This window comes from Cotesia glomerata, linkage group LG10 (assembly GCF_020080835.1).
Source record: "Cotesia glomerata isolate CgM1 linkage group LG10, MPM_Cglom_v2.3, whole genome shotgun sequence".
In the NCBI taxonomy this organism is placed as follows: Eukaryota; Metazoa; Arthropoda; class Insecta; order Hymenoptera; family Braconidae; genus Cotesia; species Cotesia glomerata.
Genome location: NC_058167.1, coordinates 10,891,259 through 10,913,456, shown reverse-complemented (window position 1 = coordinate 10,913,456; position 22,198 = coordinate 10,891,259). Strand labels below are relative to the sequence as shown.

The window sequence follows — 22,198 nt, the reverse complement described above, 5'->3', positions numbered from 1 at the left end:
ATTAATTATTATTAATAATAATAATTAATTAGATAGTAATTAATTAATTAGAATAAATATTGACTAAATAGTTATTGATTAATTAATTAAAATTAATAAAAATTACTTAGCTAGTAATTAATTAATTAAAATTAATATTAACTAATTAGTTGTTGAGTAATTAATTATAATTAATAATTATTAATTAGTTATTAATTAATTATTAATAATAATTAATACGATAGTAATTAATTAATTAAAATAAATATTGACTAATTAGTTATTAAATAATTAATTTAAATTAATAATAAACAACAGTTGTAAGAATATATATTTTTTTTAATAGTTAACAAAGCTGTAAATATATTTTATATTTAATTAAAAATTTATGATATTAAAATAATTAAGGTAAAAGACCCAGTTTATGACACTGGCCTAGTTATCGACACTTAAATAAATATACAAATTAATAAGTACAATTTTTTGATTATAAATTTTAAAATAATTAATTTTTTGAAAATATTTCATTTTTTTCAATTAGAATAGAATTGCGAGTGTCAATAACTGGGTCTTTTACCTTAATTGGTTTTATGAAAAAAAAAGATTGTCTGAGTGTTATACTTTAATTGGTTTTATGAAAAAAAAAAAAAGATTGTATTAAGATTAAATTTGTTTTTTTTTTTATAATAATTATATTGCAATAATCACAATAATAAACAAATTTTGTTGAATAAATAACCAGACGGTGAAAAACCAGTGATCGAGATATTTTACTAATTGCATGCACTGAGTTTAATATTGTCATTTGAAAAATTAATAATTAACAACACCGTTGTAAGAATATATTTTTAAAATAATTAACAAAGCTGTAAATATAATTTATATTTAATTAAAAATTTATATTAAAATAATTAATTGGTTGAAAAAAAAAAAAAAATTATTGTATTAAGATTAAATTTGTTGGTTTTTTTTTTTATAATACTTTTATTGCAATAAATACAATAATAAACAATTATTTTGGCGTTACATTATTTACTTTTTTTTTTTTTTCGTCATTTAACAGTCAATCCTATTCATATACATTGGATTACAATAATTTGTTTGTTATTTATTTATTTAATTTAATTTAATTTTTTTTAGCATAAAATGAAGCTGAGATGCTCGCTAATATAATAATAATAAGTGATACTTTAATTCAGCGTCGTTTTTTATTTAATTAAATTAATAATAATAATAAGTGTAAAAAGAAAGGGAAAATAAGAATCAGAGAAAAAATAAAATAAAATAAAGAATTATAGAATAAGAAAAGTAATTATACTATTATAGCAAACTACAGCTAAATTTTTTATCACTTAATGCTGTAGTATTTACGTTTATTTATTTTTTTTATATTTTATTTTTTTTTTTTTTATAGAAGCAGTTAACTGCTAAATATTCTAGATAAAAAATTAATTGCGGTCTGTAGTGATAATATTATTTATATCGACCTTGAAAATGCTTTAAAGTTAGCCACTTTTAATTCATTTTTGTATCACAAAATACAACAGTCCATGATTATAATATATAATTGCTAAAATGTTTGTAATATTAATTAATTAATTAATTATTATTATTATTCTGAGAAAGAAAAAATATTAGAATAGGCACAAGATTTTAATATTATTTTTTGTTTAAAATTTGTAGCTGCCATCGGGCTATTCAGTTTTTATTATAATTATTTATCATTATTTAAAATTTAATGGTGAAATTAATCTGGAGTATTGACGTTATTTCAAGTCTATTATACAAATAATTATGAATGTGAATGTTTTTTTTTTTTTTGTCATTTATTTACACAACTAGATGGAAAAATAATAATGATTAATAATAATAATAATAATATTAATTAATAATATTTAATAAGAAAACAAAAATAAAGGGTATTAATTTTCATGTACAGACTTTAGCTCTTTAATCTGCTTAATCAAATATGCCTTTTCATCGTTAAACTGTTCATCCTCTGATCGATCGGTGTGGAAGCGCGTTAAAAATTCAATTAATTTTTCCTGATTACGTAGTAAAATGTCCAATATTGGCTTCGGTTTATTTGGATTAGCAACGAATACCTATAAAGCGTTTAAAATTTTTAGTAATTAATTATTGACTACTTCCATGTCAGTTAATCCAACGACTAATTTAATCTCTAATGTCAGTGTTTATTTTTTAGAAAAAAATAAAATTTAAATTATAATTTTTTTTAATTATTTTCATGAGTACTTATATTTTAATCATTAATTAATTATTAATGATTAATAATAATAATAATAATAATAATAATAATAATAATAATTATTATTATTATTATTATTATTATTAATCATTAATAATTAAATCAAAAATAAAAAATAAATGATTAATTTTTTAAAGATAAAAATCCAACGTCAAAAAATTATTTTAATTTATAAATAAATTTTTTAATGAAATTATTTGTCGTAGGATAAAAAAATGGAGCATTTTAAAAATATAATTAAAAAAAAATAATTAAAATACCTTGAATACGTGGAAGGCCTCAAATTGTATATTACGTGATTTTTCTTTCAACATGTTCATCATAAGCTTTAAATTATCTGGATTTGATATATACTGGGTCATGACCTGAAAAATAATAAAAAATAAAAAATCTGACTTTGATTCAATACGTAGGTCAGTAATTTTTTACAAATCGACGTTCTAATTATCGGTACTGCAACATTTCAGCCCTCGACAAAATATCCTCGGTGTTAATCTACTTTTGAATAAACACACACAAAATCCATGATATACTGAGAAAAAAAAAATTTTTGTCCAGAAAAAAATTTCTTGGCTCAAGAATCGTTTAAAATAAATTTTGATTTTTTTGACAAAAGAATATCAATATCTATCTTGATAATAAAATATTGGAATTAATTTTGATAGATTAACAAACGAATAGGTTCACTTGAATTAAATAAAAAATAATTCGACCAATTCTTGAGACAAGAAAATATATTCTTGAAAATTGTCAAGAATATATGTATATTCTTGTGACAAGAAAATTTTCTCAAGAGTAGTACTTTTTTTTCTCAGTGTAAAAGGGTACAACACGGTCACAAGCTTATGTGTTGTGATATTTTGTCTGAAGGAGATTTTGTCGCAGAATCCTAATTAGCAATTTATCTAACTCCATTCTAGAAAATCTTCCATTTGTACGAAAAAACAGTTAGTTCAAAATTTATTATCACTTTAAAAAACAATTTGATATATAATAGAGGTAAAATATTTTGGTTTGGATCATTTAAATAATTTATAATTAGACTATTGTTACATCCAAATGTTAAAAAATCACCCTCTAAAAAATAAGGAGTTAGACCAATTGCTAATTAGACCGCCGAAATTATTATTATCTATTATTTATGGTATGATTAATAATTACAGTAAAATTGTGTCTGTCCAATAACAATTCACCAAGAAGTTTTAAACTCTGTCGGCGAGTTACGTAGTTTTCGGAATTCAATAGCCTTTGATAATGTGAAAAAATTTTGTCATAATTGGCTTCTAAAAATTCAGCACTCAATATTTTGTGCCTCGTTAATAATTCCTATAACATATATAAAAAATCAATAAATAAATTTATTGGATAGAATTTACAAATATTTAAAATTACTTAAATAAATTAATCTTCGGAATTTGGACATTTTTAATTTAATTTTATTAATTTATTAATTTAAATGGTATTTGAGAGAAATCTAAACAGGTTGTTAATATTGTAATTTGGAAAAAAATGTTTGAGATTATAAATACGCTGTTTTACTCTATTACATCTATTGACTTTGTAAGAACTGGTAATCGGAAAAAAATAGACCGGAAAAAATATTAAAATTATGAAAAATTCATATTATTTCATTAAAATTATTATAAAATAAAAATTATAATAATAATAATTATATCACACCCAAAATTTTCCTGAAAAACAAGCACTCCCAGAATGATCGCTGCATTTTTTGTTACAAAAAAAATATTATTATTTTTATTTTTATTATAATTTTTATTTTATAATAATTTTAATGAAATAATATAAATTTTTCATAACTTTAATATTTTTTTCAGGTCTGTTTTTTTCGGGTCTATTTTTTCCGGGATTCGTAAAAACTAGACGAGGATGTTAACAATAAAAGTAATTATTATTATTTATACTTTTTGATTTTTAGTTTGCCTGATGAAGCTTAAATAAATTAACGAAACGTTGCGATTCTTATAATTTAAAATCTTCATTTATTGTCCAAATTTCCAAGATTAAGTTATTTAAATAAATAAATAAATTTATGGGATAAAATATTAAAAATTACCTTAAAAGTAGAAAAGGCATCTGATGCAATATCGAATGTAGATACTTCGACATATCTAAAAAAATTATAAAAATCATCGGAATAAATCATTATTTTAGCCAATGCTTCATATCGTGCACACTCTCTCAACATTGTACCGCAGTTTAATGCTATATCTTGATGCTCATATCTAAAAAAAAATAATATCAATCAATATTTATGTTATTATTGTTATTTTATATACAAGTTGTTGATTTAATCTGTTAAATTTGTAAAACGAAATTCAATAAATAATTTTTATTTACCCAGACATAAGTGTAAACAGTATCTCAGGTTTCGTACAAATATACTCGACTGTTGGTGATCTGGTGCCGATTTGTCTTCGTAAAATATTATTGAATACTTGAGCAACATCTTTCTTGCCCTATTAAATAAATAAATCATTAAATAATTAATTATAAAATTTTTTTTTAACAATAAAAAAATAATTTATCTACATAAGTATATATTAGGATAAACAATGGGATATTGTTAGTTAGAGAGTGTAAATGGAATCATGCCAAAATAGACTTTATGAGCACGGGAATTGAATGCTGATTGTTTATATTGATTAAATTTGTACTAATTACTAAGTACGTAGTTTTAAAGTTAATTTGTAATAATATGGCGCCGGATTTTACGACAGTAAAAAGGATTTTGAGTTAAGCTGGGAAACCTCAGAATCTACGGTCTAGACGCCGTCCAACTTAATTATCACTGACGTCCAAATTAATTTATACCGACGGTAGTACAATTGATTCAACAGTAGATGTACAACTATTTAATTTTTATTAATTTAAAATGACATTGAAGTTAATTAAAATTTTATAAAAATAAAATTATTGTGAAAAAAATTTTTAAAAATTGTACATGTAAAAATTAAAAATAAATTGTAAGTAGACATTTGTAAAACATTTTTTTTTACTGTAATGTATTTATTATAAAAATAAAAAAAATTTCCAACTACACGGAAAGAACAAGATGACATTGGATATCATCCCAGATTATACTGAGTGAAAAAAAATTTCAGATAGCAGCTAGTATAATCCAGATTACAATGAGTATAATCCAGATTACAATGAGTATAATCCAGATATCACGCAGTATAATCTGGATTTTTTTAGCTGCTACCTGAAATTTTTTTTCACTACAGATATCACTGAGTATAATCTAGGATTACATCCAGTATCATCTTGTTCTTTCCGAGTATTAGAACTAAAAAATATTTTTTAAAAATTGCACTTATAGTTTTTCAAGTTTTTTGCGAATGAAATTTTTTTTGTAACAATTTTTTTTAATAAAAAAAATTCTAAAAATTTTGAGATGTCACCTAACTTAATTTCCATTAATTTATAGTAGTAAAGTTAGCCGAAATTTTTAATTTTTTTTCATTTGTTAAATTAGAACTAAAAAATATTTTTTTAAATTGCACTTATAGTTTTTCAAGTTTTTTACGAATGAAATTTTTTTTTTGTAATAATTTTTTTAATAAAAAAAATTGTAAAAATTTCAAGAAGTCAGCTAACTTAATTTTCATTTATAATTTAAACAATTTTTTAAATAAGATATTTATTTAAATGTTTTAAAAAAATATATATTTACCTCAAAATCAATGCGACTTAAATTTTGTACAAGTAAGAGCAATAAATTACTGTTGTACAATTCTTGTGCAAGTTGTGCTACAACAATATCAGCTTGAGGCTCTGTTTCAGCAGTACCGTACAGCATATTTTTAATGTGAACCAGATTTTTGCTTACATCTTCTTGCGCCTGTAATAAAAATCATAATTAATAACTATTAATAAATTTTTTTTCTATCAATTAATCATAATCATAATTAATAACTATTATAAAATTTACTTTACCTTTTCAACTTTTTTATCTCCACGTTCAAGAGCATTGACGGCTTCCTTCAAAGCCTTCACAACTTCAGCAGGACTTTTTTGGGATTTTCCAAAGAGCGGCATAGTGTTTACAGGATACAAATCTTGTAAATGTAAATTATTTATTAATTATCATTTTCTTATTCAGCTTAGTCACTTAATTATTTAAATACTTCCTTAAAATCTTAAGATAATTTCTTTTTTAAGTATTTAAATATTCACTAATGTAATTAGTGTTATAATTAAATATAGTTATGTGGATGGCTATTAATAATGTAATTAGCTGAATTCAAAAGATTAACACTAAGAGACACTAAGAGTTGTTAAGAGTTTTAAGATAACGTAAATTAGAAGATTAATTTTTTATTACATTATTACTCTGCAATTAAATTACTCAAATTGAAAATTTTTTTTTTATAAAAATTAAATTTTTGATCAATAGTTACATTTTTTATAATTTATAAAAAAAAAATAATTATTTTATTACATTGTTAAGTAAATTTAACAAAATAATTTAAATATCAAAGAAAATTTTTTGTTTTTAAGTAATTCACTTAATAAAAAAATTATTAAATTACACAAAAATCGAAATTTTTTTTTTTTATAAAAATTAAAAAAATTTTTGATCAATAGTTATATTTTATAATTTATAAGAAAAAATAATTATTTTATTATATTGTTAAGTTAATTTAACAAAATAATTTAAATATCAACGAAATTTTTTTTTTTCTAAGTAATTCACTTAATAAAAAAATTATAAAAAATTATTAAATTGCACGAAAGGAATAAGATGACACTGAATGTCATCCTAGATTATACTAAGTGTAAAAAATTTCAAATAGTAACTAGTATAATTTAGATTACAATGAGTATAATCCAGATGACAATGAGTATAATCCAGATGACAATGAGTATAATCTAGATTACAATGAGTATAATTCAGATATCACGCAATATAATCTAGATTTTTTTAGCTACTATCTGAAATTTTTTATTACTACAGATATCACTGAGTATAATCTCGGATGATATCCAGTGTCATCTTGTTCTTTCCGTGTAGATAAAATAAAAAAAATTATCAAAAAAAAAAAAAGAATATTTATAAACATTAAATTAACGAAACTTGTTCTATAAATACAGTGTATTACAAAGTATAAATATAAACATACGGCAGCAGTAAATTTAATCAATTTATAAAATTAATGAGTAAGATGTATATGATATAAATTACGTACAATCATACGCAAATAGTCAGAACATCTTAATTTTATAAATTACATACTTATATGTATATTTACAATATGTAGCTATTTAAAATTACACAAGTAAGTACCGAGCGTTTAAAAATAACAAGATAATTACAAATAAACGTTTAATAATGACAATAAATAAATAAATTAATTAAATAAAACTATTGATCACAAATTTATTGAAATAAATATTCAAAAAGTCAAAGCTATGAATCATCCTTCACTTTGTTATATTATAATATATACCTATATATATTTTATATACCTACACACATATATGTTATATATATAGATATATATTATAAAAAAATATCAATAATTTGGTTGTGAAAGTAGCTCGAAGAATGCAGAGAAATTGAAATTTTAGAAATGATGCCAAGTATAAAGCTAAATTATAGGAAATATTAATTTTAATAACAAAATAAGTAGGCTAGTTCTTAAATATCTCGACATTAATTTACAGATATAGATAATAAACATTCACAATAGATAATTATAAATTACAATTATAACCTATATTTACTGAAAAAAAAATTACGCAATAAAAAATAATACTTAAACTAATAATGAATTTTACCATTCAATTAAAATCCAAATGATAAAATTTTACGCAGTGGTTATTTAGCACTGGCACTAGATAAAAAAATTTTCTCCACAATTGTTTCAATCTCAATGTTGTTTTTTTTTTTTTTCTTCACTAATAGATCATTTATTATTGATGTGTAAGGCGTACTAGTTATGTATGTATATGTGTAGTGAAGGTATCTCGTGACAAATAAATAATTTTTCGTCGATAAAAAAAACACGTTAAAAATGAGCTCAACAACAAAATGCTTTTATCTATCACACATTTAAATAAAAATAATAAACAACTTGTGAGTTGAACTTTTTTAAATAATCTAAATTTACTATTGTGGAAAATTCAATAAATTATTTATGATTGAATTATTAAATATCGAAATAAATATAGGTATATATATATATATATATATATATATATATATATATATATATATATATATATATATATATATATATATATATATATATATATATATATATATATATATATATATATATATATATATATATATATATATATATATATATATATATATATTATATATATATATATTAATACATCGTATACATATAACTAAATTACTTATTTTTTTTTATCAACTCAAGCTGGTCTTGAGTTCCTCACTCATGAAAAGTGCTCATGAAACTGACGTTGGTGATACGGCTGCCAATAAATTTATTTTTAAAAATTTATATTTTTCCCGCCAGGCGGCGCAGCTGTTTCAAAACCCTAGTGGATTTTTTTAGTAACTAAAAATTGGCACTCTAGTAATTTTTCGGAGCATTTTTTACTTGTAGTGGTTGCTTTCCAATTAATACAAAAAGTGACGCAGTGTAACGCAGTGCTCGATAAAGCGCTTTCCATCAACGACACTGTTGAACACAGCCGTACACTGTTTGACACTCGAAAAAGTAGTGTGACAGATGCTTACCAAGAATTACCAACAAAAAAGAGAAGAATTCTTTTCTCTACTTATGATTTTTAATTATCTAGATTGGTATTAAAAAAACGAAAATAATTTATTGTAGAATCGAGTATCATTACTTAACCTCGCAATTTATTTACGGCATATTCTAGTAGTATTATTTGAGATTATTAAATTGAGCTTGTCTCTTACTGCTAATTAAAATTTAATAAAAATGTTCAAATGTAAATATTGCACTATTGAAGTGAGCCCTGAAAATGTCGCGAAACACGGTTGCTTTATAAATAAAAGTGAGATATTCATAGATGATGACAACAATTTCTTCTACGACGGTAATAATAAGTTTTTTAAGTCTAGAAGCAGTATTGTGAATTGTTTAAAATACCTATAAAATTTTTTTTTAGAAGATGACTTTGCAAAAGATCCAAGACCTGAGATTGGTGAAACTACTGATGATTATGAAGCTTATGAGATCCTTGACGAAAGTTAGTACAAATAAATCATATACACTGGTCACAAAAATGAAAGCATACAAATAAATTATAAATTTTAAAGTGAAATTCAAAAATCTCTAACTTAGAGAGCAATGTTTGTAGAAACAAAACCAAATATGCAAGTAAAGCTATGTTTATCTAGTTTCAGGACTAATATACAAAAAAATAAATTTTTTTGCAATTAAAATAAAAAACAGTTTTTCATTATAAAAAATGTAGGCTGCTGCTAAAAAAAAATTTTTTTGAATTTCCAAAATGAATATAACATGAAAAAAATACTCGTTCCGTCAATTTTTCGCAATAACGATGAATCGGAAGCTTTCGGGCACTAAGAAACAATAACGTATCGCTTAGATGTTACTACTGTTACTTATGTGACTAGTGTATTTTAAGTTAGAAACATTTGCACCGAAATTAAAGAAAAATTACATATTCGTATGAGTTTCAAAAAAATTATTGCCTTACAATTAAGAAATCAAGTTTTTTAAATAATTGTTTATGTCTTTAATCGTACATAAATTTTACTTAGTAAGATATAGAAATTTTGCTTATTGTTCATAGGTTATTTAGAAGAAGAAAACGAAAAGCCTGAAAGTCTTCATTTTACAGGAAGTATAAAAAAATCAAGTACGTATTAAAATACGATATAGTTTTCAATGAGGTTATTTAATGTATTTGAAATTGTAAGTTTCATATCTATGCATGTGCAGGTGCAATGTGGACCAAAGATGCGACTTTATCACTATTGAGCTTATATGAAGCAAATGTCGAAAAATTGGACCATGCTAATAAAAAAACGAAATTATGGAACACAATTTCACTTGGTTTGAAATCGATTGACTTACAGGTAACATATTTAATGAAAAAATAAAATCTATTCATTATGGAAAAAAATATTCGTTATTCTTAAATTGATTAATTGTTGCAGTATTCTTCAGATCAAGTAAAATGGAAGATGAACGCTCTTCTGTCTAAGTATAAATCATGTTTCGACAATAATTCGAGAAGCGGACGTGATTATCAAACCTTTGATTATTATGATGTTATTGATGAGATAATGCAAAAAAAAAATACAAAATTCACAGCTACTTCTTCCGTTAGATCATCTAATCCATTGAAGTCTAAAAATACTCCGGTAACTAATTTATCTCCCAATAATAACTCTGTTAACCTGAATAAAATAGGAAAATCTGCTTACAAAGAGAAAGTAAATGTTAGCGAAGATAAATTATCTTCTTCGCCAAGTACAAACAGTTCAAAAGATAAGACAAATGCAACACCACGTGGGACTGGCTCGAAAATAGCAAGACAAAAAGTAGCTTTAGAACAAGAATGGCTTAAACATCTTAAAATGAATGAAGTGAAAGCAAAAGCAGATGCTGAACTTCGAGAAAAATATTTAATTCAAAAAAGAGAACAAAATGAACTTAAAAAAAATTACTTACGGTTACGAACCGAAGAATTGGAACAAAAGAAAGAACTAGAGATGCAAAAATTAAAATCAAAACAACGACGTCATGAAGATATTCTGGATATGATGAAATCACTACGTCCAAATAATGCAAGGGAACAAAAGAAAAATGCTTATGATTCTGATTAATCGATTTTCTTTCGATTTTAGCAATATTTTCATATCTTTTAACAAAATTTAAATATTTTATATTAGATTTTAATCGTTAATGCATGCAAAAACTTAAAAATTATCATAAGTTTCTTAATACGTATAATTTTATTTTTCATAATTTGTTTGCTTCCGAAACTATTTTATAATTATTTATAACACTAATTATAATTATTATTATTAATATTAATTAAGTAAAACTTTAACATAATCTTATTTAAATAGAAAATAATCAGTGATCTATGATATCTAAGATTTTATGGTAAATTGAGTACCGTAAAAACTACTGACTGATGATATTTTATAATATTATTATTATTAATATTAAGGAAAACTTTCACACAATCTTTTTTAAATAGAAAATAATTAGTGAGCTGTAATATCAAAGATTTTATAGTATATTGAGTAGCGTAAGAACTACTGACTGATGATATTTTATATTATTAATTATAAGCATCCTAGTATTATTGAAATGTTTTTTACTTTTCTTTCGACTATAATTTTATTGAAATACGTACAAATTATAATAAAAATATAAGTGAATTACAGTGATTGTTTTATTTTTATAGCCAAAAATTATTTACAATTTTTAAGTTGGTTTTTTAAACATTATATTTAATTACAACTGAATAGCCAACTTTCTTCATTTTCATAACATTAATTGATGAATTAAAAAAAAAAGGTAATTATAAAATATTTTGTACAATTTCACCAAGGTAATTCATGTTCACAAGTACAATTCTCTGAATAATGATTCTCTGCGATGTCGATTGTTCTGATTGTTCATATTTTCTGGAGGGTTATCTTCAATATTTGATCCACTATAATCTGCCAAACCGTCTTCAGTATCGTCATCAATATCATCATTTTCATCCACGCAATAATTATGTAAAATACAAGCTGCGAGTACTGTATCTGTAACAAAACTTAAATCTCTGTATTCAGAGAAAAATTTTATTCTACGAAATCGACCTTTTAACAATCCGAATGATTTTTCAACCGCCATTCGAGTTGCTGAAAGTCTGTAATTAAACTGCCTTTGCTGAAAAGTTAAACGGCCATTTTCACGAAATGGTGGCACAAGCCATGGTAAAGATGGATATGCTGAATCACCTATTATAAATGTGTCATTTGGAAATAAGATTTCTTCATTTTCAATTGCTGAATGGTATAGAGATGATCTTCTAAATACACGAGCATCATGTAAGGAACCTGGTTCTCCGCAGTATACGTTTGTGAATCGTGTACGAGAGTCCACAACAGCTTGTAAATTAATAGAGCAATATTTTTTACGATTAAAAAAGTCATTTCCATTATCCGCAGGTTTTTCTATACGAATATGAGTTGAATCAATTGCGCCCAAGATATTCGGAATCTGTTTTTTAGAATAAAATCCATTACATATTGTTAAAACTTCATCATTGTTTTCAGGCCATTTTACAACATCATCCAATTTAGTTAATATCCATGCTAGTACACGACGTAAAACTCGATGAACTGATGAAATAGAAATGTCAAAACGATCTGCAAGTGTTCTTAATGGTTCTGTATTTGACAAAAACCATAAAAATACTAAAAACATATTTTTCCACTGATAGGTGTCTTTCCAAAATTATTTTTTGGTATAAACTCTGAATGTTGTAGTTCATCTGAAATATAATATTAAGAATTAAGTAGAAAATAATTAAAGTGTGGAAAATGAATTAAAAATATAAAAACAACATTGCTGTTGTCTGAAATAAAATTAAGTATTTATTGAAATACTTATACTAAGCGTATATTGTGAAAAATGAAAAGTTATTAAATAATATTAATACCTATTAACCGCAGTGCTAGACTTTTTGGCAATCTTAAATTCTCTTTAAATTCCAAGTCTGACCACTTATCGACTACTTGTATATATTCTTGAACTCGGCATCTCTTATTCCCAGTAGTTATGTATTTTAATAATGGAAAAAATAATAGATCATCATTGCCATTATCATTTATCCAGCTGTCATTTGATGATGTACTCCAAAAACTTGAATTATTATCACTTGTAGAACAATCACTACTACTCGATGAAATGGTTTCCATCAATACCAAAATAACTCTATTTTTTTCCATCTATAAGAAATAACAATTATATTAGAAATTTTGTTTTATTAATTTAATTATTGCTTCGATAAAACTTGTATTGAGAGTAAACATATTTGGTTTGGCTACTTAATGCTTATATTTAATTTATTGAACGTTACTTACTTTAAAATTATAGTTGGTTCAAATAATTATTATTAAACAAAAAGTAGTATTATTACAAAACAATTATTTATTTGCCCACAAATTGTCAAAAGTTCTTTAACTTATTGGAAGGTTATGTTTATAAATTATTGAGCCAAGACTTTGTCAAGGAACTTGCATTTAGATATACAACGCCCATAATTTTGCGATATTGATGCACTCTAGTGTTATTTTGAGACAACTAGCTGTTTCATTTAAACTTTTACACAGTGTTTGGCAGTGTTTCACAATGTAACGCAGAGTCCCTCTGTGTTAACTAAATGGAAAGCAACCAGTATGTTGTGATTGTAGACAACTACTATCTATTCTTTTTATTATACAGTGTATATTTTTATATTATATATATTAAACAGTGGACTTGTAAATTAAATTGAATTTTTTTTTTTTTTATTTTAGATCTTTTTTTTTGGTTTATTGTTTTAGAAAATTCAGTGACAGTAGTTGAAGTTTAAAAAATATTTATCAGTATCGGTATATGTAGAGCTACATATATATATATATATATATAGCATATATATATACATATATATATATATATATACATATATATATATAGCATATATAGAGATATATATATATATATATATCTATGTATTAAACATATATATATATATCTATATATTAAAAAATATAATAAATACCGAAAAAAGAACCAACAAAAACGTATTTTTGCATACTGCAGTTATGTGCTTCCATTTTCGAAATATAATTGTTTTATGGTGAGATAATATGTCAAAGTCAAATCTAAGAAAAATAACAGTCGACCCAACCAAATGTAATACTGATTCGCGTAGACCAAGTGTGTTTGAAAGGTTAGGAACTAAGCCAACAATAACTACAACTAATCCAACAACCACGACTAATAATCCTACTCCAAGTATCACCTCTGATTATTGTCGTAATTGGGCATTGAATGGCAATTGTTCCTATGGAAAAACTTGCAAGTATGTATTTTTATAAATTAGTTTTTTTTTTATTTATAAAAATGTATTTATTTATTTATTTTTTTTGGTTTCAGATATGCTAATACTCATACATTAATTAGTCCTTCTAAGAGAGCTAAAAGGGATACTTCAAATGCTAACGTAGGGGTAACTATTCTGACAATTATTTTAAAGTTAATTATTCGGAGTAACTTTGGATTTAAGGTACCAGAGTCTAGTTGAGAGATACTGAATGATTGATAATTATTTTGGAGTGATTTATTAAGGATAGCCACTGTGAGAATCGAAAAACTAAGCGATAATTTTCTTTAAAATTAATTAATTAGTTATTTTTAATAAATCAAATTTATTGGTTTATTTTTAATTAACAAATATTGAGCCTTAATAATTCGTTGATAATTTAATATTTTTTTTTTATTAATATTTGTATAAATTTTTGATAAAAGAAAATATATTTTTATATTTATTGATTTAATTAATGGTATAAAGAAATGTATTTGTTAAAAGCTAATCAAAAATATTTAACTAGTCACTGTTTAACAGTAAGCGATAATTTTCTTTAAAATTAATTAATTAGTTATTTTTAATAAAACAAATTTATTGGTTCATATTTAATTAACAAATATTGAGCCTTAATAATTCGTTGATAATTTAATTAATTTTTTTTATGATCTCTTACTAGTTAGTTAACAATTTAGCAACTTTATGTTTTGAAGAAATAAAAAGAAGCATTTTTTATTCATTTTTATTATAAAAATAAACCAATAAATCGATTGTTATGATTTTTTTTTTTTTTGTAGAAATTTTTAATTAAGGGGGATAGCCACTGTGAGGATCGAAAAACTAGGTGATTTTCGGGAATTTTTTTGACGGATAATAAAGGAATTTGGGGATTGGGTTTTTTTTTGTTTTAAAAAGTATACATTGAAGATCATTCTCCTAAATTTTGATTAAAAAATATCATGTTGTTACAAAGTTACAAGCATTTTTGTGGAACACCAAAAAAATTTCCCCCACCACGGTGGGATCTCTAAAAAACGGATTATCTAAAACAAAAAAACCAAACTGCGTTGTAATCTGCATGCATGTGGTTATCGTTCCACGTAGGGGATTTTGAAAATTTGGATTTAAAAAAAATGGCGACATATTTAAAATTTTTTCGTTTTTTTTTCTCATTTTTTTGGATTCAAACAGATCTAAAAAATCTTAAAAATCAAAATTTTCGAAATCCCCTACGTACAACTATAACTACTGAGTAGACGAATACGGAAAAAAAAAAAATTGCAAATCGGTTCATGTTTATGCAAATTACAGACCCCACTAGTTAAAAAAAAAAAAAGTAGTTTTGAGAAAAACGCGTTTTCGTCGGAGCGCCACGCGTGCAATGGTCATTTAACACGTTGTCACAAAAATCACTATTTTTCATATAAAACTCTAGATACATATTTTTGAATCTATAAACTTTGATTTCATAAAAAAAAAATTTTTTTTGAAATATCACAGTGGCTATCCCCCTTAACTAGTCACATCGTCACTAGAAGTCAATTTATTTTAAATATTTTTCAATTATAGAAATTAAAAATTTTTAATAATTTAATAAAAACTCCAATTTTTTTTTCTTACAAAAAAAATTTACTATATTAAAAAAGAAGATGTAGTTATAAAAAAAATGAATTATAATAATTTTTAATGTTGAAATAATTGTCTTTATAATAATTAGTTTTACGTGATTGTATATTCGAATAATATTGATTTTTTTTTAATTTAAAAATATTGATTATTAACTCAATAAATTTTTTTTGTAGTAAATTCTTTTAATATTTTTAAAGATTTGAGTTTTAATTTAATAATAAAAAAAAATGTCCAATATTGGCTTCGGTTTATTGACTACTTCCATGTCAGTTAATCAAACGGCTAATTTCCAATGTCAGTGTTTATTTTTTGGTGAAAAATAAATTTTAAATTATAATTTTTTAAAAATTATTTTCATGAATAGAATTTTTATTTTAATAATTAAATCAAATATTAAAAAATAAACAATGATTATTTTTTTATACATCAAAATCCAACGTTAAGAAATTACTTTAATTTATAAATATTAATTTTTAATGAGATTATTTGTCGTAGGATAAAAAAAATGGAGCATTTTAAAAATGCGTGATTGCATATTTGAATAATATTGATTTTTTTTTAATTAAAAAAAATAGATCATTAATTTAATAAGATTTTTCGTTGTAAATTCTTTTAATATTTTTAAAGATTTGAATTTTAATTTGATAAAAAAAAAAATTCCCAATAGCTTCGGTTCATTTGGATTAGCAACGAATACCTATAAAGCGTTAAAAATTTTTAGTAATTAATTATTAACTACTTCCATGTCAGTTAATCCAACGACTAATCTTCAATGTCAGTGTTTATTTTTTAGAAAAAAATAATTTATAATTTTTTAAAAATTATTTTCATGAGTAAAATTTTTATTTTAATAATTAAATCAAATATAAAAAATAAATGATTAATTTTTTAAACATCAAAATCCAACGTCAAAAAATTATTTTAATTTATAAATATTAATTTTTTAATGAGATTATTTGTCGTAGGATAAAAAAATGAAGCATTTAAAAAATGCGTGATTGCATATTTGAATAATATTGATTTTTTTTTTAATTCAAAACTATTCATTAATTTAATAAGTTTTTTTGCTGTAAATTTTTTTTAAATATTTTTAAAGATTTAAATTTTCATTTGATAAAAAAAAAAAATTGGGATCATTTTAGAGACTAAATAATTTACAGAAAATCCAAAATTACTCTGATTGACTATAAAAAATTAATGATACTGGAGTTAGCTGACAATTGTCAATTTTTTAAATTCTTATAACAAATCAATTACATTACTAAAAATTTTCACTGATAATTTTCTTTAATTTTCACATGTGGAATTTTTTTATTAAATTTTTTTCATAACAATTTAATTGTTATAAAATTCATAAAAACTTTCTAATGTCTGTCAACTTCAGTGTTATAAAAATTATCAATATAAAATTACTAAAATATTAAAATTGTTAACAGGGTAAGGAAGATCCTTTCAAAAGAATCACATCAAAAGTAGTGAAGAAAACATCACACAGTCCCGATTTAAACATTGAGGAGTGGAACCAAACCGATCTGGAGTACGAGGACGAAAAGGTGCTGGAGCGTAGGCGTCAATTGCTGCAGCGCGAATTGGAATTACAAATGAAGAAAGATAAAGAGATACATGGCAAGGATAAAGTAAAGCATAAAAAACGCGTAATGAGTTCATCATCAAGTTCACGTAGCTCCAGTTCATCGAGCAGTAGCAGCAGTTCGTCTAGCGACGACTCGTCATCCAGCTCAACGTCCGATTCTCGCAATAAAAAACTAAAGAAAATAAAAACTAAGCGGCACCACAGTGCCTCGTCGGACTACGAAGACGACAAGGATCGTGGTAAAAAAAAGCTTAAATTAAAGCGTCTTAATAGTAGTAAGAGCGACAAAATTCCCGTTAAAAAAAAGCGCAGAGTCGACAGTCCAGTTAAGAAAGACGTTTCTAAGCCAACTAAGAAAGCCACTGCAGCTGTAAGTGTTGGAAGGAAACACAATTCAGTTTCTAGGACGCGGTCGCCTCTTCCCGTGGCAGTTCACAGTACTAAAACTAAGGAAAGAAATCGCAGTGAGTCACCCAAGGGTAAATCCAGCAAAGACGAGCGCGAACGTGAACGCCACTATCGCAAAGGCCGTGAGTCTGAAGACAGTAGCAGCGCCGCTAAAGAGGCTCCGAAAAGTCTTAAAAATGTTGAAAAAATTGGAAAAGAGCTGGAGAATAAAAGTAAGAGTCGAGGAGAAGAAAAGAAAAGTGATGACAAAGCAAGGCCTAAAGTAAGGCCCAAAGAAAAAGATCACATATCACGAACTCCGCCGATAGAACGTCCCAAGCAATTAAAAGAAACGCCAAGTAAACTTCGTCGCAGTCGGACTCCTGATAAGCCTTCTAGATCTAAACGTGACGTAACTCCGGCTCGTCATGTCGAAAAATCTCCAGCTATTATGACCTGCTCGTCATCATCTTCGTCGACTAACAAGTCACGGGAGTTAGAGAGGAAAGATCGTGACAGTGTTCACAAACGTGACCGAAGTAAAGACCGTGAGGATGCGCGTAAAAGTGAACTAAAGTCCCGGTTGTCTAATCAAGAAGACAGTAAAAAAATACTCTCTTCCCGAGATGATGATAAAAATCACGGAGATAGTCGGAGTCGCGCGAAGAGTCGTGAGCGTAGAGACAAAGATTTTAACCGCGGAGATGACTCGCGTCATCGTGTTCAAATGCGCTCGGATCAACGCGACAAGGATCGCGATGATATATTAGACCGGGGTAATGTTTCACGAGAGCGTCAGCGCGATCGTGACAAAGATTGCACCCAGAAACGCGATCGTGAATTGACTGTAGGGATTAACAGTGGCGTTGATAAAAATTCACGTTATATTAGAGATAAAGACCGGATTAAAGACAATGTTATGAAGGATGACAAAAATAATTCCCGAGATCGTCGCGGTGATATTAAATTGTCTGACCGTGATAGCAAGAGTTCTTCCCAGAGGTTTGATGGTAATAAGTATGACCGTGCAATGGACAAAGAAGCTGTGCATAAAAATGTCGACCGGGAGAGACTGGATCGTTTTCCGCGAGAGCGTTCGCTGGAAAAACCTGTTGATAAAAATGTATCTGTCTCTCGTGGTGAACATTTGCCTGAACGGGATGCTATTTATGAAAGAGGAGGTGGTGGAAGACATCGCCGGGTCCAGGGAGGGACCAGGTATGAAAGAGGAGGACACTCTAGCTTGGAGCACGATAGGAAAGAAATTCCCTCGGTTAAATTAGACCGACGGGAGAGTCCTCGCAGAAGCATGGAGGTTGATAGGAATTTTGACCGCGGATATTCGAGAGTCTCTGCTGATCACTGGGAGCAGCAGGATGAGCCAGTGCGCCTGGATTATCATCATGAGGAGGATCGCAGGAAGCCGATTGAGACTCGTAAATTCAACAGTCCGTTTAATGAACGACGGGGACGTGGTAGAGGTGGTGGGACTGCTGGTGATGATGACAGACCACCGCCCTCTAGGTACCCGGTTCAGAATGAGAGACCTTTTGATGAGCACCATCATATGTACAGCGGGGATAAACTACCTCCTCATCGTCCTGGTCCTGCTAGGGATGAGAGTAGTAATGATAATTGGGACATGCATCACGAGGCTGATCACAGCAGAGATCGCGTGTATCCTCCTGACTGGGAGGAGAGAGACTGGCGGCCTAGGAATCATCACTGGGACAGGGAGAGTCTTCCCAGGTCTGAGGCTCATGAGGAAGAATGGCCTCAGAGGTATGATAGCCCGATGGCTGATTGGAAGATTAATGAAGCTAGGAAGCCTTGGGAGAACCAACCGATTCATCAATCAATAAGGGGCTCTTATAGGAATGACCGGCACAAAGATCTGGATATTGGAGAGAATATTTATCCCAAACGACGTCCTTATAACACTCCTGAAATTAGGGATGATTGTGGCAGTCATGGGTCCAAGCAGAGTTCTTTGCATGGTAGTATGAAGGAAGAGCCTATTAATAAAAAATTGATGGAGTTGGCGGAGGGAAGGCCTAGGAGGAGTCGCGAGAAATCTACGGATAGCTTGCAGAAGAAATCCCTTTCTAAGGAAAAAATAATATTGGAGCCGAAAGTACTGGAGCAGCCGGTTGGGGTTGAATTGAAGCGACCCTGCTTGGAGGAATCGTTGACTCGGCACACGGAGAGTGATTTGAGTGACATCAGTGATGATCCTGATGATATTCTTAATATGGAGGATGAAGAATCTGAGGATAAAAAGTCGGTTGATGATAAGGATATTGTTAATAAAGCTTTGGTGGTTAATGATGAGGTTGTTCAGGTGAGCAAGGCTTCGCCTGAACAAATTACTGATGATTCTGCTAATTCTGGTGTTCCTGTTGTGGGTGTTGCTGTGGCTAGTGTTGCTAATACTGTGCCTGCTAATAGTTTTATTGGTAAGGAGAAGGATAAGGATAAGGAGGAACAACCGGAGGCTACTACGGCTATTGATGAGGATAACATGGAGGCCATGGACTTTGAGGAAATTTCAGACGGTGAGTTGGAGGAAGATATCAAAACTAGTGGCAAGGGCTTGGGTGATGCGCTGGGTGTTGATTGGGAGAGCTTGGTTAAAGAGACTCAGCCTAGGAGGCAAGTTTCTAATTTAGATTCTGCTCAGTGTCGCTGGCAGTGCAAAGCTATTTTTCAGAGGATTGGAATTTCTGTTAAGTATGCTGGGGAGGAATTTATTAATAAACTTAAGAGTAAATATGATGGGGATGGGGAGTTGCTGCTTGATAATGTTGCGATGATCCACACGGCGCTTTTTAGGGAAAAAATTAATAATGATCCGGTGGGGTTGGTTATTGCTGATGATAGTCTTTATAGGATTAATGGACGTGATAAATATCAAGATGATGACCCGGAAGTTCTTAAACCTTTTACTAGTTTGTTTGAAGAAGCTAAGTTGTTATTGCACCACGCGTAATTAGTAATTTTTTTTTTTTTTTAAATAGACACTTTACGGTTTGATTATAAATAAATTTGTAAGTGAATTAATAGTAATTAGAATTCTAGGAAGTGAATATTTTATAAAAAGTACAAAATGAAATTAATATTATAATTAAATTGAATTTTTGAATAATTGATCTATAATCTTCAATTGTTATTGTGTAATAAAAATAAACAATTATTGATAATGCGACTTTTCTATGTAAATCTTTCATTGTATTTGTTGTAAACTTTTAATAGAAATTGTAATTAGTATACTTATATTCTAATTGTATAATAAATATTATTTACATGAATACTAAATTATTACGTAATTTATTATTATAAGTAACAATTTATTTATTTATTTATTTATTTATTTACTTCTGGTAAAAACATTTTATAGAGTTGCAGAAAGCACCTGTGCATAGACACCAGAAAAATATAATACATAATATTAGATTAACTAAATAAGTAGTGTACAAAGTATGGTAAGAATAATTTTACAAATTTTTACAGAATACCACTTATCATCAATTAAAGTATAATTGATCTTATCCACCTCACAATATGCTTTCAACCTTTTATTATAATTTAGCGCTTTCAGATTATTTGGAAGTAGATTGAAGAATTTTATTGCAATATAAATTACATTTTTAGTACTTAGTGTTCTATTAATTTTTGGTAGAGTTAATTGTCTAGACCGTGTATTAATTATTCTCTCAGAGTATAAAGTTTTACATTCATAAAAATAATAAGTTAAAGCTTGGACAATGAAAGATTGTTTAATCTTCAGTGGTCCTAACAAATCATCAGTATTTTTCATTTTGCTTAACAATTTATTTTGAAGATTTACAATAGGTTTTAAAGTGTTATCATAAGCACCTCCTCAGGCTATAATTCCATAGTTTATAACACTTTCAAATAGACCATGATAAATGATTTTCAGTATCCATGAGTTTATCCAATTACTTAATTTATAAAAGAGGAAGGTAAAGTACTTGAGTTTTTTCATTAGTTCAGAGATATGTTTGTTCCATTTTATATGGCAATTATATTTAAATTTAAATTTAGCGTTAACTGATCTAGTTTATTTGACCAGTCAGACAAACAATCTGCGACTACTAACTAATTACATCCACTACACAGAAATACTGTATCATCAGCATATGATACAAGAGCATTAGGAGGGAGGATATTAAATATATCATCTATGTGTATAATAAAGAGAAGAAGCCCTAAAATGGTCCCTTGGGGAACACCAATTTTTACTA

The 22,198-nt window shown here is 26.5% G+C and overlaps 4 protein-coding genes across 12 annotated transcripts; 2 read left to right on the top strand and 2 right to left on the bottom strand.

Moving 5' to 3' along the window:
• Positions 1-1,604: 1,604 nt before the first annotated feature.
• LOC123273471 (protein Mo25) lies at positions 1,605-8,725 on the bottom strand. Of its 3 annotated transcripts, none has more exons than XM_044740887.1 (8): positions 8,639-8,725; positions 6,206-6,327; positions 5,943-6,110; positions 4,607-4,725; positions 4,323-4,491; positions 3,410-3,574; positions 2,509-2,613; positions 1,605-2,084 (listed from the first exon to the last, which is right to left on the bottom strand). In XM_044740887.1, exons 2-8 carry the CDS (start codon positions 6,305-6,307, stop codon positions 1,902-1,904), a joined length of 1,011 nt encoding a protein of 336 aa, XP_044596822.1. In that variant the 5' UTR covers positions 6,308-6,327; positions 8,639-8,725; the 3' UTR covers positions 1,605-1,901. The 3 variants fall into 3 exon arrangements, with proteins under 3 accessions (XP_044596822.1, XP_044596823.1, XP_044596821.1); XM_044740888.1 differs by having other exon boundaries at positions 6,206-6,328; positions 8,643-8,724; XM_044740886.1 differs by lacking the exon at positions 8,639-8,725 and adding an exon at positions 8,051-8,187 and having other exon boundaries at positions 1,606-2,084.
• A 171-nt stretch (positions 8,726-8,896) lies between these two features.
• Positions 8,897-11,229, top strand: LOC123273470 (trihelix transcription factor GT-3b-like). 4 transcript variants are annotated; one of them, XM_044740882.1, is made up of 5 exons: positions 8,897-9,313; positions 9,389-9,466; positions 10,037-10,102; positions 10,186-10,322; positions 10,404-11,229. In XM_044740882.1, the coding sequence occupies exons 1-5, from the start codon at positions 9,196-9,198 to the stop codon at positions 11,073-11,075; spliced, it is 1,071 nt and encodes a 356-aa protein (XP_044596817.1). In that variant the 5' UTR covers positions 8,897-9,195; the 3' UTR covers positions 11,076-11,229. The 4 variants fall into 4 exon arrangements, with proteins under 4 accessions (XP_044596817.1, XP_044596816.1, XP_044596819.1 ...); XM_044740881.1 differs by having other exon boundaries at positions 8,900-9,313; positions 9,386-9,466; XM_044740884.1 differs by having other exon boundaries at positions 9,147-9,313; positions 10,015-10,102.
• A 461-nt stretch (positions 11,230-11,690) lies between these two features.
• LOC123273472 (protein ALP1-like) lies at positions 11,691-13,380 on the bottom strand. Of its 2 annotated transcripts, XM_044740890.1 has the most exons (4): positions 13,338-13,380; positions 12,914-13,202; positions 12,210-12,745; positions 11,691-12,011 (listed from the first exon to the last, which is right to left on the bottom strand). In XM_044740890.1, exons 3-4 carry the CDS (start codon positions 12,676-12,678, stop codon positions 11,824-11,826), a joined length of 657 nt encoding a protein of 218 aa, XP_044596825.1. In that variant the 5' UTR covers positions 12,679-12,745; positions 12,914-13,202; positions 13,338-13,380; the 3' UTR covers positions 11,691-11,823. The 2 variants fall into 2 exon arrangements, with proteins under 2 accessions (XP_044596825.1, XP_044596824.1); XM_044740889.1 differs by having other exon boundaries at positions 11,691-12,745.
• Positions 13,381-13,742: 362 nt separating this feature from the next.
• On the top strand, positions 13,743-21,249 carry LOC123273469 (zinc finger CCCH domain-containing protein 13-like). 3 transcript variants are annotated; one of them, XM_044740879.1, is made up of 4 exons: positions 13,743-13,847; positions 14,059-14,320; positions 14,395-14,467; positions 17,389-21,249. In XM_044740879.1, exons 2-4 carry the CDS (start codon positions 14,106-14,108, stop codon positions 20,920-20,922), a joined length of 3,822 nt encoding a protein of 1,273 aa, XP_044596814.1. In that variant the 5' UTR covers positions 13,743-13,847; positions 14,059-14,105; the 3' UTR covers positions 20,923-21,249. The 3 variants fall into 3 exon arrangements, with proteins under 3 accessions (XP_044596814.1, XP_044596815.1, XP_044596813.1); XM_044740880.1 differs by having other exon boundaries at positions 13,789-13,871; positions 13,995-14,320; positions 14,395-14,461; XM_044740878.1 differs by having other exon boundaries at positions 13,790-13,871; positions 13,995-14,320.
• Positions 21,250-22,198: the final 949 nt, after the last annotated feature.